Source organism: Uranotaenia lowii, chromosome 3 (genome assembly GCF_029784155.1).
Source record: "Uranotaenia lowii strain MFRU-FL chromosome 3, ASM2978415v1, whole genome shotgun sequence".
Taxonomy (NCBI): Eukaryota; Metazoa; Arthropoda; class Insecta; order Diptera; family Culicidae; genus Uranotaenia; species Uranotaenia lowii.
This window is the reverse complement of record NC_073693.1, coordinates 98,602,639-98,621,816: the sequence shown is the minus strand read 5'-3', so window position 1 is coordinate 98,621,816 and position 19,178 is coordinate 98,602,639. Positions and strand designations below refer to the sequence as shown.

General features: G+C 37.9%; 1 protein-coding gene across 1 annotated transcript in view; it reads left to right on the top strand.

Moving 5' to 3' along the window:
• Window positions 1–17,906, top strand: part of LOC129752462 (methylcytosine dioxygenase TET-like) — a 119,738-nt gene extending 101,832 nt beyond the window's left edge. Inside the window, exons 5-7 of the mRNA XM_055748241.1 lie at window positions 6,889–7,029; window positions 17,370–17,444; window positions 17,580–17,906. Coding sequence (XP_055604216.1) covers window positions 6,889–7,029; window positions 17,370–17,444; window positions 17,580–17,906 — 543 coding nt within the window. The remainder of the gene's footprint in view (window positions 1–6,888; window positions 7,030–17,369; window positions 17,445–17,579) is intronic.
• The last annotated feature ends 1,272 nt before the right edge of the window (window positions 17,907–19,178 follow it).

Here is a 19,178-nt window from a genome sequence, read left to right as displayed (position 1 = left end):
AGAATTTAGAAGCCTAGAATTTGAACCAAATATAAAATTCACAACCATTTGCTCGTGATGCATTTAGGTACAAGATTGCATAGTACTGACAATTTCTCCAAAAAAAAGTCGCCTTACATTTCATTACGCGGCTGAAAGTTTTGGAATGTAATGGGAAAAAAATTCAATCTCATCTTTTAAGTAACTCAACTAGAGACCCTTAGAATCAGAGCTGGCAGGACAGATCCTGATTTATCAGGATCCTGATATTTAAAGTTGTCCTGAATTGTCCTGATTTTTTAAAAATGGTCTTTGTATTTTATTGAACTGTCCTGATTTTCAAAAAAAAAATCTAAATTGTAAATGATTTTACAGTAAAAATATCAGAATATCAAACAAATCTGTAAAATAGTTTCAGATTGATGTATATATGATAGTTCAGATGATATTTAAATGTTGTTTTTCATTTAAACCGCAGGCTAGGCAATATTCTTCTCTCCTTTGTTGCATAAATTAAGGCGTGTAAAGTATCCCTATTAATTTCCATGAAGAAAAAAATTAGTGGTGTCCTGAAAAATCCTGATTTTTTTCTTCATGGTATTCTGATTTTTTACCAAACCACCTGGCATCTCTGCTTGGAATTCTCTTTCTTCTTCTTCTTTATACTGCTGCAGCAGAGGTGCCAGATGGTTCCGTCAAAATTCACGACAACGCGAAGCAAAAAATCAGGATTTTTCAGGACACTTCTTGATTCATGGAAATAACAAGCAGCTCAGCTTAGGTTGCATAAACAAAGGTGAAATACAGGTGCTGTCAACAGGGATGCCAGGTCGTTTTGTCAAAAATCAATACAACATGAAGAAAAAATCAGGATTTTTCAGGACACCACAAATTCTGCTTTGATTGTTTAAATAAAGGCGAAAGGCAGGTTCTGTAGACGCCTTAATTCATGCATTGAGGCTAGCAGAATCTTGGTTGGCTTGCAGTTTATTTGTAAAACCACCATTTCAATATCGTTTGAACCGAACTGATAATATTGTTTATCAGTTCAACTATTATACTACAGATTTCGATTGAAAATCAGCACAATTCAGTACCTTTTTAGAGTTTTTTTTAAAAGTCAGGACAATTTAAAAAAAAAAACGGGACGGTTTTTCAAAAATCAGGACAAATCATGATTTATCAGGTCTCTAGCAAATCAAGACAAATCCTGATAAATCAGGACACCTGGCCCCTCTGGACTGCAGTCCAAGAGGGGTAAGATCTAGTGAACACGACTATATGCCCACAGGTGCCAGGTCGTTTTTTTTTCAAAAATCAGGACACCACGATGAAAAAAATCAGGATTTTTCAGGACACCACTAAATTGGTGAAAATAACGTGCAGTTCTGCTTAGATTGCATAGCTAAAGGCGAAATGTAGGTGCTGAAAACGCCTCGAATTATGCAACAGATGCGTAAAGAACCTTGGCTGCCCTGCAGGTCATATCGAAAAACACCACTTAAAATCATTTGAACCAAAGATTATCATTGGATAAACTATTTTATTGAAGATTTGTTTGATTTCCTCATCATGCAACAAAAAATTTGATTATACATAATTTAGATATTTTTCAAAAATCAGGACAAATCAGGACATTTTAAGGGCCATTTTTCAAAAATTAGGAGGGCCTCTCAAAAATCAGGACAAATCCTGAAAAATCAGGACACCTGACACCCCTGTACAGGGGTGCCAGGTGGTTTTGATAAAAATCAGGACATCGCAATGATTAAATCAGGATTTTTCAGAACACCACTAAATTGATGAAAATAACATGAAGCTCTGCTTAGATTGCATAACTAAAAGCGAATTACAGGTGCTAAAAACGCCTAAAGTTATGTGAATACAGCGAGAAGAACCGTGGATGGCCTGAAATTAACATCGAAAAACACTTTTTAAAAATCATTTGAACCAAATATTATCATCGGTCAAACTAGTTTTACTATTTTATAGAAGATTTGTTTAATTTTCTCACCATTTTACAATAAATCTAGTTAAAGTTTTGATATTTTTCAAAAATCAGGACATTTTAAAGGTCATTTTTCAAAAATCAGGACAATTCAAGAGTATTTGAAAAATCAGGACGGCCTCTCAAAAAGCAGGACAAATCCTGAATTATCGGGACACTTGACAACCCTGCCCCTGTATATACCCTGCCCTTGGATTTGAAAGTTACAGTTGTTTGAGTTTGGACGTTCGATTTTTCTCGACATTTTGTTTAAAAGTTTAAAAAACAGATCTAACTTTCCTCGAATTCATAACCTGAAATTACAACAAAAAATATGAGACTTTTATCCAAAGTGTGTCTTAATTTTGTTAAAAATTCTTTGTATAACTCTTTTCACATTAAGTTATGCAATGTATTCTTAATATAAATCCAACAGTTTTTGTTTGGAAAATTACTTGTGAATCGATGATGAAACTTAGAATTGAATCAAATAATACAAAATTGATTGAAAAACGGGTTGTTCTTACAAAATCCGATTTTGAGCCATAGTCCTGTGTAATCAATGTTGATCGACATTTTCAAGACCTTTGAATCTGGAATCGGAAACCTTACCTATAGGTATTTATAACTCTTAGCTAAAAAAAACCGAAAATCAAATCTGAATTTTGAACAGTTGGCCCAGAAATTCGAGCAATAATATAAGTGATTAAAATCCTATCGAGTGTTGTTGGGGATTAAAAAAAAACACTTATGGTTCTTTTGAATGTTGTCAAGTACAAAACATTTGAGCAAATATAAAAACAGAGTGAAATCTTCATAATATGAACTCCTCATCCGGATTGTTAGCTTGAAATATCACTCTAAATTACCCTTCATGTGAATTTTGATTTCTTATTTTTAAAACATGTTGGTATGGATTTTGTTCAAAGAAATTGGAATGAAAATAATCCAACTGTTGTTATTTATTTTGAAGAAATTAAAAAAATAGATACCTATCTTTTTTCAAAGAAGTGCGGGCGGTATATGAGGCTTTCGCTATGCAATTGCAACGAACTGGGCTGAGCTTTTTTCCAATTTTAGGACAAACTCGGATTATATGAAATACTTAGTTTAAAGATACTAAAATCCGTCTCTTTCCGAAAAAGTTTGATAATCGAATTCAATGTTGTTGATTTAAAAAAATTTAAAAGCGTTTATTCTCATATCAAAGCTTCCAAACTTGCTTTTGTCAGCAAAAATTCCCGTTCCCAAAATTTGAACAGCACTTTAATTAGCAGCGAGCTGCTTGTTGAATATGCACCCGAAAAAATGAAACCTTGAGCAGCAGCAGAAAAGAGAATTCATAATTAGCACTTGCAATCAAGCAGTAGGTACTAAAATATGTGCGTCATTCTTCATCGAAGGAAAAACAAATGCCGGGACACGCTCCTCGGCCGAAGACAGGTAAACAAGAAAATACTTTTTCCACGACTTTTTTTTTTATTTCGGGGACAGCAACAACTTGGGAAACAATTTTTCCTTATTTTTTTTCCCTCGAGAGAGTCGAAACTTCAATGACACTTGTAATGTTCTCATTAACAAAAGCGCGCAACTCATCAAAGACTTCTGCTTCAAGGATAGAAGCCCAGCATCGCCGGTGTACTGTCGTTAAAATTCAGAAGAAAGCATTTCACCATCCCATTTAATTACCTCCGTTAAAATTTGAAGAACCCTTCTCTACTACGGGTTTAAGATTGGAAGGGGATGAAGAAAGGGGACAAATGTTCCGAAAACACACACAAACCTCCACAAGTGGGTTCGCTTTTTTTTCGGCTTTCATTTTCTTTTTTGGTAAAGATCCAAAAATCCTGAAAAGTCCCAGTCCTAGTACTAGTAGTATGTTCTTCATTATACCTTCGGCTTTGTTCTTTTGGGGCAGCTTTTGGGGAAGCTTTTTGAGTGGAACCACTCTTTGGATCCTCCTCGCCCGACTTCCATTCCCAAATGGGGAAAAATGTCATTGACCTGCCGAAAATTTTTCCCGAGGAACCTAATGAGAAGCCTTCGAGAAATCACGTAGACGTGACACGGCGATATCGTGAGGAGTGCATTCGAAAGAATTCTGAACCCGATGAAAGAAACCGAACGGGTGGAAAAAAAACCCTGCAGTTATGCAAAAGCAAAATTGCGAAGCAATAAAAAACATCATCGTGGCGCGTGGCAAAATGACGGAAAAACTCCGGAGCCTCTTCAGATGAACAACAACGGAATCATCTGTAGGGAAGAAGAGAAAAGTTTTTTTTGTCCGCTTTCTTTTTCCTCCCGGGCGGTCGCTATTTTTGGGCAATTTTTCACAACAACGGTAAGAAAAGTCAGTTCAGATTTTCCGATGCCGAGATTTTTCTCAAAGCCAAAACCAAAACAGCACAGCTTCTCCACGTTTGTTGTTCAGAGTTCATTCAACCGAATTTCCAGCCTTAGAAAGAAAAAGGAGGAAAAACAAAACAAAACAAAGAAGCCAAGGATAAGACCAAGAAAAACCGGAGAACAGCTACCAGAGTGTGTTCCTCGGAATTACAACGAGAGTCGTTCGGTCGTCTTTGCTGGGGGTATAATTGTACACAACATCCCGAATTTTTCCGAGGAAAAAAATTTGAAAAACAAACACCAAACCTTGCTTGCCTCTGACGTGTCCTATACTTAGGTTGATCGCGGTTATGCTCCGGGTTTTCCTTAGCGCGCGCGCCGGAATGCTCCAGGGCACCACCGTCTGTGAACATATGCTCGTTTCTGGAAGATTTTTGTCTTAAAAATAGATTTGACATTCGCCTTGAGATGCTGCCTCTAGTCCGAATGAAGAGCTGCAGAGAACAGTTGTTGGTTAATTGGTGCCACTTTTTGAGGCAGTCAGGCGAGGTAGAAAGCAATTGTAATGGAGTTGAGGATTTTTGACAAAGAATTTTTTGGAAATTGGAGAGTATATTTATTTTCTTTTATAAATTTTATTTAAAAATGACTCATCACAACCCTTTAATGCATTTGGATAAATTATGAAGTCGAATGGTTCAAAATTGTCAAAATTTTGTGATCAAAAACAGACTTTAGAACGCGCCTTTGGGTATGCAACAGATGGTTTTGACTGGTTTGGTTTTGAGTGGAACATTTTTCACTCATATTCACAATCAAATTTGAAAAACAAAATTGTTTTGAAAAATCAAAAACTGAATTTCGATTCCTAGTAAAGGTTCAAATTTATCAGTTGAACGTCGGAACTTAATTTTTTAGTGGAATTTTGGATGAGTATACAAAATCCAAAACTAGATTCCAAAAATCATCATTTTGAATTTTAAATTACAGACGATTCACCACCATTTTAAATTAGAGTCAGCTTTTAAGAAAGAATCTGCTTTCCTGGGTTAAGGTTCTGAAGAATTAAAACAACTATGGGATTTTCATGTAGGGGTAAAAAAATCATTATTGTTTAATTAAAAATCAGTAAAGATGTCTCATAATGAAGTTTACAACTTTGCCGCACAATATATAGTCAAAACCTGAAGTAGGAATGCAGAATTCAGATTGAGGAATCAATCTCAAATTCAGAATCCATTTGGAATTCAGAATCTGAGTCAGATTACAGAAAAAAATAACTTTCTTAGTTCAGTTTCTATTAAAAAATATATCAAGGTCTACATTTAGGGGCATCAGAAAGTAGATATTTGATTGGAAAAATATTGAGAGGAGCGGATAAACATTTTACAATTTTTTACAAATTTAATCCGTGCATCCGGTATTTTTATCCGTGCTTAACTTTTTTTGAATCTTCCAATATTATCGGGGAAAACATTCAATTTTCGACTTTGCAATCACGCTTGTATCCTGTCACGATTTTTACGGCTCAAAATGCCTCAAAAATCACAACCATTTGGCCCCATTAAGGACCAACTAACAGATAATTCCGTTCTGATAGCTCTAACAAACCGGATCAACCACCATTCGGGGCAATATGAGCCGTGACGAATGGTTTCCCGAACAAAAAACAAAAAAAAAGAACACAACCAAAATCTTACACAGGAAACCCGAAGAACGCAAAACCTGATTGCCTACATTGCCGTTGTTGTTATTTCTGCTGCTGTTGTTTAAAATTGATGTACCGGGGAAGCTATAGAAAAATCACATCTGCTCATGTGGCCATTCTCCTCATCCGAAAAGCAACCTACAACAGAACGCATCCTCTGGCTTTTACTCGCTTTTTTTCCTTCCTCGGATCACTCGACAAACTCCTAACAGCGTTCAATAATGGTTGTTTGTGGAATGGAAACTTCAATGAAAGCAGAGACGAAAATCGTTCGAAATCATTAGGCTTTTACAACTGGCTGGCTGGCTGAAGTTCTCTAGAGAGTCGACCGACCGACGCAGAAGGATCGACGACCTTTTTTTCCGCCTGAATTTTATTCTCTGTAACGTTTTCTCGGCCTCGTTCGGCTCGAATCGAGGAACAGCTGTCCTGATTTATGACTCCCTTACGGATTACGAACGGGCAAGTCTTCCGGCGCTGCCGCGCCCGTTTTCGAACGTGTTTTAATGTCTGCCCGTAGATTTTGAATGTTAACGATGCGAGCAAATGTTCACTTTCCAAAGCTTCGAGGACGAAGTTTCGACCGAACGACATCGCGGGATAGAAGAAACCGGGCGAAAACGTTAACTTTCTGAGTCCGAAAGCAGCGTCGCCAAACGGCGACTAGCGAAACCAAAATGAAAGCGCCATGAGCGAAACGTTTCTACGCCTTCTCAGCGAAAAGCCCACATTGGTCGAATTTCGCTCCAAGTTTTCTTTACAGTCAAGACACCCCTCACGAAACATTCCGAAGCTAACACCACCTAGCGGCGAGCATTTGAAACAGCAAAGCTAACATGGATTTCTCCTTTCTTTTTTATCGTTGCAGATTCTGTACGGTCCGGATGGACAACTGTTGAAGCCGGAATCGAAGCGAGGTCGCGGCAAGGGCAAGAAGAACAAGGAAAAGGATGCAACCGCTGCTACCAGTACGAGCGGGGGTGCCACTAATACCGACGCCAACGGACAGGTTAGTAATTTTTTTGAAGAAATTTGTTTTGTTTTTTTTTTAGCTTGTTTGGATTTCTGTAGTTGTACCTACATATTTACAGTTGAAATTTGAACACTTTCATAGCTTTCTTGTACTTATTTTGCTTAATCTTATAATATATTTTTCTGTTGGAAATATCGTTTGGATTAGATATTTTACGAACCAACAAGTCAAATTCGAAAAAAAAAACTAAAGGATAACTGTACAAGACGCACCAGCGGGATAAAATGGGATGGCCCATGTCGTTATTTCTCAAAAAATGCACTATGCTATGGCTTCAACTAATGTTTTCTTTAATGGCAAACAAGATCATTTGTTAGGGGAAAAAAGTTTATCAAAACGGCTTTCAAAAATAGAAGGATTGATCAAATTTGCGTGAAACTTGTACTATGGTCAGTGCTTGTACTTTGTCATGGTTAACATATAAGGTTTTACGCTCGAATTTCAAGTGCTGTTAACTTCTGAGATAAACCGAATATCAAAGCGTAATGCCATTCTTTTTATTTGCTGACTCCCAAATTACGATGAGAATTATAGCAAATTTCGTCCTTGTTAAAGTTAACGAGGAGCATCAATATTTTATTCGAAAAAAAACATCTGCCACCATTTTTGCAACGACATCAGTTAAGAAATTGAATTTCGTTGCCTACTCGAAGGCGTTTTACCTATAAGAATATCAGAAAGTGAATTTTCGATAAGTTTATCTATAATTATTGATTTATTTTTATCAAAGTATGATGAGTTTACAAAGATACGTTGAACCTGTTACTTAACATTTGAAGTTTCAATTTTTTTTATTCCGTATAATAAGGTTGCCTAATTGTCCGGTTTTGTCCGGGTTTTCCCGAATATTTGATACAAAATTTGGCAACAGTCCGGCCCGGATTTCATTAAAAAATGCCTGGATTTATTCACTTTATTTTGCAAATCAAGCAAAAAAAAAACCAAATTGTGATGAATTATTTTTTAATGCCTCGAAACCGAAATGTTGTGAAAAAGTTTTATAAAATTAATCGTGAAAGGCGTTTTGGAAGCCTTCAATACGATTTAAAATCTGTCAATAAATTTTGATGAAAATAATTTTTTTTCTTGATTTTTATTGAGTTATTTCTGGGTTTGGCAAAATTTGCACGGATATTGCCAGAATTTTCGGTCGTGAATGAATGCCCAAATGAATGCCCGGATTCTGCAAGGTTTTTATATAGAATTGCCCGGATTTGTCTGGTCCGGATACGTACTGAAAAAATTTTACCACAAGGTTTGGTTACGCTTAAAAAAATGGAAAGTATTTTTTGTCTGACGATTTTTTTTTTCGGATGGAGCTTTCGAGATAAAAAAGACGGTTGGTTTAAAATTTACAAGTTTTATTTTCAAAATAAAGGCGTTTTAATATAATTCACTTTTTATTTTTTAGAACAATTATATTATTCTTTTGTGCCTTACTATTATAATATTTTGCTAAACTATTGAGCTGTTTTCACTTCACTTCATTTGCAAATTAAATTAAATGTATCCATGAAGATAATGAAAAATATCGTGATTTTAAATTAGTTGTAGCTGAAAAAAATATAAAGACTTCATGAAAGCTTCTTTAAATGTGAGAAAATCCAAGAAAAATTATGACAAAAATTAGTTTCTTTTTATCGCATTCGAACCAAAATTGCCGAAAAAAAAATTCTGTGTCTTTAAGAACAAATTTTTTCACTTTCTGTAATTTTATACAAAAAATCTGTGATGGTTTTCTGTGATGCTATTCTTATTAATTTCATTGAAAATTTATGACAAATAGAGTGTTTTTTTACATTTTACCTCAGAAAAACCAATAACATTAAAAATCTTATAATATTTTCCAATTCAAAGTTAGAAATCAAATTTTTTTACAGACATCAAAATTTATTTATAGACATCAAAATTTATTTATAGACATCAAAATTTATAATTTTGATAAAACCTACAAAATTAAAAAAAAATCTGTTAATTCTGTGATTATTTCGAAATTTCTGTGTTCTATGACGCACGCAGATTCTGTGATGAAAACTTGCTCGAATTTCTGCGCAAATATATATTTTTCTGTGATTTCGTTAACCTTGATTCGAACCCTTTAAAATGAATTCTGTTTATTTACTTGCCAATCAATCATGATCACAAGAAAAGCTATCTCGGGATTTCTAAAGGTTCTGGATAGATTTTCAATATCCGTTGGAAGGACATTTCCAGAGCTCTACAAGTTAGAATCCCTCTCTAGACCGAAGTCTAAAATTCAGGAAACGATTGCCGAATTTAACCAAAAAAAAAAAGAAAAAAAGGTAAAAGTTGAATTTATCACAATGATGTCAAATTTCATTGCTCTCTATCAACAACTGAGCAGAATCATATAAATTTTTAATTGGTCCAAGCCAAAGTTGCGATAATTACAAAAAATCTATAATTCCATATAAATTTTGACAAATTTTCATCACAGATTCTGTGACGCAAAGCACAGAATTTTCGGAAAATTTACAGAAAATTAGTAGAAATAGGATCACAGAAAACCGTTACAGAATTTTTGGGTAAAATCACATAAAGTCAAAATATTTTTTCGCAAAAACCCAATTTTTTTCCGGCAACCTTGGTCTAAGCACAGAGAACAGACGTACAAGCTCGAACAGAAATCTTCAGCTGCTGGTCCAGCCAAAAAACAAAAGTTGGTTCAAAACAATCGTTGGAAATTTTACACTAGTTTCGTGGGCTAGTTACATCTGTTCTCTATGGTTTAAGTCGTTTAAAACAGACACAACATGTAACAAACTCCCGTTAGCTAATGCCATAGGATTTCAGCCTACATTCGTCATGGTAAATTGTAGATCAAGCTGCATTCTCTGAATGTTTCTATAAAAATTGATGCCTTGATTGGAACTCAACCGATTATTCATATGTCAGGTGAACTTTTAAAACATGTTTAAAATGTTTTGATACCTTTTCAAAAGTTTAATTTACCACAACTTTCATCAATCGCTCTTGAATATGACTTAATGGAGGCATTATTTCTTGGCCGAGATTCAATCTACATCTCATGAACCGATAAAGGCCGATGTTAATGTCAATTTTTTATCGAAATTTCACGCTCTCCATCTTTATGTTCCTTCAAATTATCGAATCTCTCTTCCTTCCGACCCATCGACCGCACGCCGCCGGCAGCCTGGGCCCTGTCACTAGGCGTTTGTTTGATGGGGGCCCCACATTATGCATGTTGTAGTTGATTGCTCTGGACTCGGCGGACTGCTTGCTTATCAATTTTAGTTCCTTTTTTCTCTGCTCCACATGTCAATTCGTTACCCCTCCGCTTCAATTCTCATGTCCAAAGTCGGAGGGTACAACATCCGTCCACGTTGGTGGTGGGTTGAAGATAAATAAAATTTATCTAGCATATAAATTAATCTTGATTTAATATTTACAATAACCCAACAACAACGGCGAGCGCCGACGTCAAGGCCAAGACGGGCTCCGGATTGGAGCAGAGGTTGAAGAAAAACAACAAGAGACCGTTGTCGTCGTCGCAAATTTGCAATCTCGGGAGATAAATTTTCTGTTGGGCGACCACCCCGGGGACCCCCACAATCGATGATGGAGCCTCGGCCGAGTGCACGATGTGCAAGATGGTGGACCACATTGGTGGTGGGTGGGAATTTATCAGCACAGAAAACTTTGGAGCTGAAGACTGAAAAAAAACTATTCACTTCAACTAGCGAACATACATATTTTTGCAAGTTGGGGTGAGGCGTATGTGCGTTAAGGGGGCTGGCGTAGGGGGAAATGGGTTCCGAAACGCTCACGCGCATCCCGTTCTTGTCATGCGGACCTGCCGGACTCGTCTTGGCGTCACCTGACATCCCCGTTTCTAAGTTTTCCCCACCATCTCAGCAGGACCCGGGAATGGGCCAATCAATAAAAACGTGATATACACAACAGTGGCATCACGCATCGGACCGCGCTTTTCAAGAATATTCACCAAGTCTCCCGCTCGAACGGCATCGTCATCATTAAGGGGGAGGGTGCACCAGATTCCGGTCTTTTGATTACACCTAAATGCCAGTTGAATGGTATTTTTAGCGAGGGAATTAGCCGATTCAGCACCGTAAATTTTTGGTCCTCGTCTGTCGTCCCGTTTAATGGCCGAACGTAACGACGACAAGGAACAACGACCAACCTAAATGCAACAACCGTAAACGATAAAAATCATCAACTTCCGGAACGCGACGCGTTCCAGTTCCAGAGCGTCCGCGAATAAGATGGCGTCGTCCTTTGCGAACACTCACACACGGTGGTCTTGATGGCGTGTCGCGGCAATGAATTGGGCAATACTCACGTATAATGGTCGTCGTCGCCCAATAATTGCCGAATTGTGTCTTTGTTCCCCTTCTTCCTCCTGGTGGCAGCTGTGCCCCAGTTGGGGGAGTTTGTACGTTGCAAAAAAAAAAAAATATGTTTATGGTACCTACTCAAACTCCGCGAAAATCCTTCAAGGCGGGATGAATCCTCCTTGCGGAGTGGTTTCGACTTTTCTTACACGATATTGTCTAGAGATCTTGTGTCTATTTGAAACCTTAGGACTTCCCGATCAGAAGAGCATATCAAAATAATAACTCAAACGTATCTCACCTAGATATTTACATCTGATTCTGTTATAATTAAGTACTCCAAATTTTCGATTTTAAATTTCTCTAATCTGAATTATATCTTATTCTGATTGACAAACTTGAATGGGGTTGAGCTCATATTCAATGATCAAGATTTTTTTCGGATTGTCCTAAAATAAAATGATTATATCTTATTTTGATATACGTACAACTTTTTCTGAAACACGGACATCGAAGTCAACGGCCCAAACCTTACATTTACGAGTTTCGCTCAACAGATTCATAAAATTGAATCAAATTTTCGGGAAACCAAAAATGGGGCATGGTTTTATCAAATAATGTGGCTTATTGACCTTCCACTAGAAAATTTTCTCGAAGCACCCATATCTTGATAAGTTATAATTTTGATATAATTTGTTCTGTCCAATATCAAACTATGCTATCTGAACCAGATATAATCTTGATAGGAGCATATCAAAAACTGATATAATTTAGCTATGATCGTATAGATTTTTTGATATAATTTGAGATATTTTAACACCCTACGAGTACTGAATTATAACACATTTATATAGAAAAAAATAAGTATCAAAATATCTCATTTTGATATAATTTTGTTTTTCTCTCCTGATCGGGTTGTCACGATGATTAGTAAATCCTACCTGTTTTGCGCATCTGAAATCCTGGAGAGGTCTAATCAAAGGCATCTAATTTTGTCAGTTCTTACAGGAAATGGTCTGCTTCGACTCCCATTAATAGTATACATTCAGGCGTTTTATAGCAGTACCAAATGTAATCTTGAACAAAAACTGTTTGAAATGATCAAACCCGAAAAATATACTCTGAAAGATATTTTCACAATCATCTAACCACAACTGAAGAGGAAACAGTAAAAATTCTCGAAACGTAACGATACTCATATATGTAGATATGCGTTCTTCCATCGTTATTGTAACAGGAGAAAAAAAAACACGCGCGAATTTTACGACCACGTGTTCCCAATCCTATTGTCGGCAGGGTTGCCAACATTTTTTTTCAAAAATCAGGGAACTGGCGAAATAAAAATCAGGCAAAATCAGGCAACGTTAAAGTAACGGAAATTTCGGTCAAAGTGATGACCTTTTTTTTTGGTCATCGCTACACATTTTTACTCTAATATGTATTGTGAGCCTACTTGGTTGAATAATTCTACTGCATCAAACAATCGAAAGATTCCATTGAAATCCCTTTTTTTAATAAGAATTAACGAGAACCTTTCGATTGCTTTGATTCAGCCACTTTTTCACTTCAGCTATAGTACCTACTCCTGTTCCTTATTACCCATTTTTCATGACATTCGCAAAAATCAGGCATATTTTCAAAAATCAGGGAAATTCAATGGCTTATCAGGTTGTCAGGCAGAGCCTCGAAAAATCAGGCAATGCCTGAAAAATCAGGCACATTGGCATCTCTGATTGTCGGTTACGAGTAGTAACTTGTGTGTAGTAACGACATGTGGAGGAGGGAAAACTTCCGGCTATGTGAGGTGAGTCGGTTCTCCAACGACATCTCCCTTGATAGCAGTCGCCGCTATTGAAAATTGCTTCATAAACATTAGGGCCCGAGCCGTGAGCAATGATGTTATTTTACCGCGGCGGTGGTTTTTTATTCGTTTTCTAAGGTGGACGGACGGCCATCTTGATGGTGAAACCTGAAAGGGCCAAAAATAAAATGGGAGTCCGATTTTGTGGGGATTTTGTTTGATTAAGTCATAACTTTTGAGAGTAAGGTCCTTAGTCTGGGAAGGGAAAATTGAAATTATTTAGATTTAGATGGAAAGACAATTCAAAACGGAATTAACGAAGGGTGGATTGATGCGAGTATAAATAATAGAAGGTGAAGCTCTCTGGTTTTGGGACTGTTTCAACATTTGAAATAGAAATTTTTAAGCTAATCAGATTCTGAAAAAATGTTCATTTGATAGTTTCGGATACAGAATTTTACCAAATTAATGACATGTTTGATATTAGAAAAAAAATAGAAACAGGAAATTCGACCCAGAGATGGTCCTTGATCTTTTTTTTCCATAATAGCAGGATGCCAAATCCGGTCAAAACAGCACAGATGAGTCATCTTCAGAAAAGGCAGCCAACGCCTTTGAAGACATCTTTCACGTAGATCTTCTTGTTGACTGTACCGGATGCAACTAATATGTCGCTTGCCAAGATGCCGATAGCTTGCCAGATGCCAGATGCCGATAGCTTGCCTGGGAAACATTGACAATAATATGCTTGAAAATGTTTGCAACCTTTTCCCTTCCGGTTGCTGTATAATACTTATGCCTGTCCAGGAAACTGTCTGAAGTCTTCTGAAACAGGTTGCGCACCGCTGATTTTCAGTGTGTGCTGCACCCAAAAAGCTAACACTAGAGTGCCCCAAAGATCCGACATTTGAAAAAGCGCTGCAGGCTTAAATTGATCCTAGGAATAGTACAAGGTCTCATGCCAAATTTGGGCCAGATCAGATCACGGAAAGGGTCGCTCAACGAGTCTAAATTTTGTATGGTATTTTGGGACATTTTGTTCGGGAGGAACATGATAATCCAGTTTTTCTTTAGTAATTTTGGTCCCCGTTGGCCGATTTCTTTTAAAAACGTTTTTTCTTAAAGCCTATTTTATAACAAATCCGAATTTCATCCGAAGACTGCATATCTATTTGAGCTGAGAAAAAAAAGTTATTAAGCTTCAAAAAATAGTTATCTTTTTAAGGGTGAAAAGTTTCACTATAAATGAAAGACGCTGCTTCGAACATTTTGGCGCAGCATTAACAGTAATGAAGTAATAAAAGTTATCCCATTTTTGAAGTCTAATAACTTTTTTATCATAAGTCGAATCGAAAAGCAGTATTAGAATGAAATATTGTTCATAGTTTAGACTATAAGAAAAATTGGTTTCAAAAGAAATCGGCCGAAGGGGACCAAATTTATTCATGAAAAACTGAATTTTCATGTTATTCCCGAACAAAATGTCTCAAAATCCCATACAAAATTTAGGCTCGTTGAGCGACCCCTTCGCGTGATGCGATCTGGCCCAAACTTGGCATGAGACCTTGTACAAGGCCTAGGATCAATTCAAGCCTGCAGCGCATAATATTTCACAAGCTTGAAATTTCCCATACAAATTTGGGGCAGTCTAGCTAACAAACAAAACCCAAATCTGGTAGCAATGTTTACTTTTACTCACACGACATTTAAAAAACTTGAGCTTAACATTATCTTCTCAAGAGCCCGTTTCCTACCATAATGAGAACGATCTGACAGCCAAAACACACAACAGTAATATCACAGCCCGGTTCCCTCAGGTATCACGTAGTATCACATAATCTGGCAGCCCTTCCTGTCTGCTTGAGGTTGGATCTGTTCCGGCTTGGCCTTGTCACAAAAGTGAGCTTAGCTACCAAACAATGACCTGTCGATTAATAACCATGGCTTTACTTTTGCTTCTTATCAGACAAACAAAATCGCTACTCACCCACGAGGGGTCGTTGTCTTCTTCCAATAAAATCCACCGGATGATGGCTGAGCTAGTGGTTATTATTTTGATGCAATTTGGGGCGGAAAACTTCGGTTTGGTTCCTCACCTTTACTTGTAATTTTTCTTTCGTCTTCCAATTTTCTTTTTACTAGTGGCACGGTCAGAAAAAACATCGTCCCGCTATCTCCTGTTGCCTAAAAGTGGGAGGAAACAGTTTTTATCCGATTCATTGTTTCATCTCTTCACCAAAAAAAACTCGAATTAGGCTTCCAGTTTGTTGGCTTTGACTCCGGATGTTAACTCCGCGAAATTCAGCAAATCACAACCGCAATGACGAATTCTGGTGCTTAATTTGTTTCGTTCCACAGATTTTGTTTTGTTTTGCCGATTCTTGTTTATGTTGTTCGCGTGTGCGTTTGACGTTTACACGCTTAACTGTAAACACTTAATTTTGGCTCGAATTAATACAATTACTACTCGTTCAATATTTAATAACCACTCATTCATTATTGTAAAGCTACACTGCCTTAGCGTAGGTTTCGTCGTCCATTACCACTCAATCAAATTTTGTCAGTAATGCCCTATACAACTTCCAAGATCTTGTTTTTGCCATAAGGTTTTGCTTATCGTTGCGATTAGGAGTCACTACCTTCTTATAAGTCAATAGTCCGGATCTTTCTTTAGCTTCATGCACGGTTGAAAGCGATATTCCCTACTTATTTGCGACATCTCGAACGGAGAGGTTGGAGTTGCGCTTTAAAGCGCTAGCCACTCTGCTGTTCTTAACTTTGGTTCCGGCCTTCGATTTCCTCCAGATCCAGACTTCCTAGTTATCGACAAACGTTCCCCAAACACTTTTATTACTTTGGTGACGGTTGATTTGGCCACATTCAATGGTTTTGCTATTTCTGCGAGCGTGTAGTTTGGATTTTCACGACGCATGTACAAAATTTGGATTCCTAGCTTGGACGGCATTCTGATAACTATAATCTAATATCAAAATCCATATAGAAGCATCATTCTACACACACACGCACACCTACATAATGATGAGTGTTCAGGTTTTTTAGTTGATCACTTTTTGGGAAATTTATTCATTCAGATTTTTAAACTGTGTTGTAGATGTAGGGATGAGATGAAGGATATGCAGAAAATAAATGATGTTTCTTTATAAAAAATAACTGTTTAGTTGAAATCGGCAACCCCGAAGAAAAATGAAATAAAATAAATGTTCAATATTTTGGCAACACTAGGCAAAACATACAAAACAAAGTCAGTCATTGATCTATTCTTGTGAGCGACAGACGAGTCTGAGTGAATATCAGAATCAAGTATTTTAAGAATCGTTGAATCACGACACTGGCTTGGTTGGTAGAATAAGCACAAGAAGCGCTGATTTTTAAGGCTGCTGCTACGTTTATTTTTATGATTTGGCCCTCGGCGAAAAGACGGATTGGCTCAAGGAGCGCAGATTATTAAGGCTGCTGCTACGATTGTTTGTTTATGTTCCGGATCTGGTAAAAAAAGAGCAACAGGAAAAGCATGTTTTCGGATTGTTCTGGCTCTGATATACAAAGACGAAGTAGCAGGAAAAGCACAGATTGGAAGGGCTGTTGCCAAGAATGTTTTCGGAATGTTCCGAATGTGATGAACAAAGACAGAGCCAAGAAAGCTCTTTGAACTCTTATAAAATACCTGAGGAATATTTTATTTAAGAGTTTTATCCTAGGTTGTAATGACTGTGTAGTAGGATTGTAGGAAATTTGTATATAGCGGTCTATTTAAAATAAGATTTACTACAATAAAGATTTCGTGAACCATCATAAAAGATCAACTATTGTTAAAAAAAAAAACATCAAAGAGTTAAAATAGTTAAAGCTATTGAACTTAAAGTACCCATGGGTATATGCCTACTAATATGTATTATGTATATATTTTATTGCTATTGTTTGTGGTCCATTTACAGGACAAGTGTTTGCATGATAATTAGTAGTATTTTTAGGTGTAAAACTTAGAAGGCTAAATTTCTCATATTTACCGATCACTCAAAAAAAAAAAAATCATTAATCCATCGGAATAATTCACTAACCCAAAACCGTTTCTGTTGTGTGTTTTTTTTTCTTTCATCAACCTAACAAATCGCTCGCGGAATGACAAACGCATCCACAAACGCATCAACTACACTCTACAGGCCGTAACATTCGACGCCAACGGGCAACCTGTGCGCGAGGGAAAACGTGGCCGCGGACGAGGGCGTGCTGCCGGGGTAAGGATTCCATTTTTTTTTGTGTCTGTCTATCCTCATTCTGTTATTTCTTAACCTACATTCATATCCAGCAATTATGAACTACTTATGTCGAATTACTCAAACTGTTATAACCGTGTAAGAACCCTCCTTAAGCGCTTATCGCGTGGGACAGCTTTCACTTTTCGATTCCGGAAGAAAAAAGTCAGGGAGCCACGTGGTGGCTACTGCCAAGTGTCTACCAACAAAAGAAACCGGCACCGGCATTCCAGCGTGGCGGCATCAACAGGGAAGTCATCGTCCTCGAATCCCAATGCCGGTGGTGCTCTAGGTCGACGCGCCGGCAACCCGTCAAAACATATGATCGAAAATTCGTGGGTTTATTTCCTGGGTCCGGGTATGAGGGGCACCTCTTTAACCAGCCATATCAACGATGTCTACGAACGGTTGTTGTCGTCATCATCGTATTATCGTCTGGTCTGAAGGGATTCCCCGGGTTTTTGCCGTTCGATGGGAACCATCCATGTTTTTATACGTTGAATCGTATACGAATGTTGTACATTTAACGTCGTCGTCGTCAACGTTCAACGTTCTCCGATTGCCCGGCGGATCCCGCTTCTTTGCGCCTGGGTGCCGGGTCCGGGGAAAAAAAGTACCGAAGACCTGGGAAAAAAGTATCGGAATCAAAGTCAAACCACAGACGACGACGACAACGTCTGCTAAGTCGTCTGGGCTCTTTCTGCTACAGTCAGAGGGATTCCCTTTCCGAAAAGCGGAGCACAGAATGGGTCGGTCGTACGACCCAGAACGGAACATTCTTTTCCCAACAACCATTAGAAAAGCTGCTCGTCTGCAGCTCATACAACCAGCAGTCTTTTGGAGAAGCTCTCGGTTTCCCCTTGGTTCAAGCAAGCAGGGGCCGCTTCTTTCTTTCCTGTGGCGCTTTGGGGGATCCGTCGTCATCGCCGCCATCCGACTGTAGGTATATCTCTCTTTCAATGAAAACACATAAAACCGGTATTCGTAAAATGCTGCTACCAGATCTTCTGCCCTCGTCGTCATCACGCTAACGCCGGCAAGATAAAAAAAGGATACAAGTGTCTTTCGCTTTCCGGAACCGAAACCGAGACCAAACTACAACAGCAGCATCCATACAGAAGGCAATCGGCAACCTTCAGATTCAGTTGCTTTTACCGCTTCCCACCCACACCTTCCACAAAGATTGTCTGTCTGTCCTCGAAGAAGTAGGAGAAATTTCGCTGAAAGTGCCTGCGTTTCCGGTTCCGGAATGTTACATCCATAGATAGATGGTAGGTTGCAAAAGAAAGCCAATCCCGAGACCGGCAAAACGGCAAAAGGCGTAAAGGAGTCGATGATGACGGCGATGATGACGACAACGATGATAAGCACTCTTTTTCCCTATTTGTGGGAAAGGTGGGACTCTCGACATTTTGCACTCTTTCGAGTTAAGAGTCTTTTGATGGGGGTTTTTCCCATGCTTCTGCCTTTGGGGAAAAGTGCTCCTACCAATGTTTGGGTTCAATGAGCTCACTCACCTTGACTCGGGAGGAAGACACGTGCTTTTGTTTGGGTTTTTCAATTTTATTTTTGTCGGTGTCATGATTTGATTATTTTCCCATGTCAGCTGACTTTGAGAGTTAGACGGAAGTTTAAGGAGAGCTACTATGTCACCTAACGTGAATTTAATTCTAAGAGAAAAGTTCCTACTCATTTAGTTTAATCTTTGACATGGCT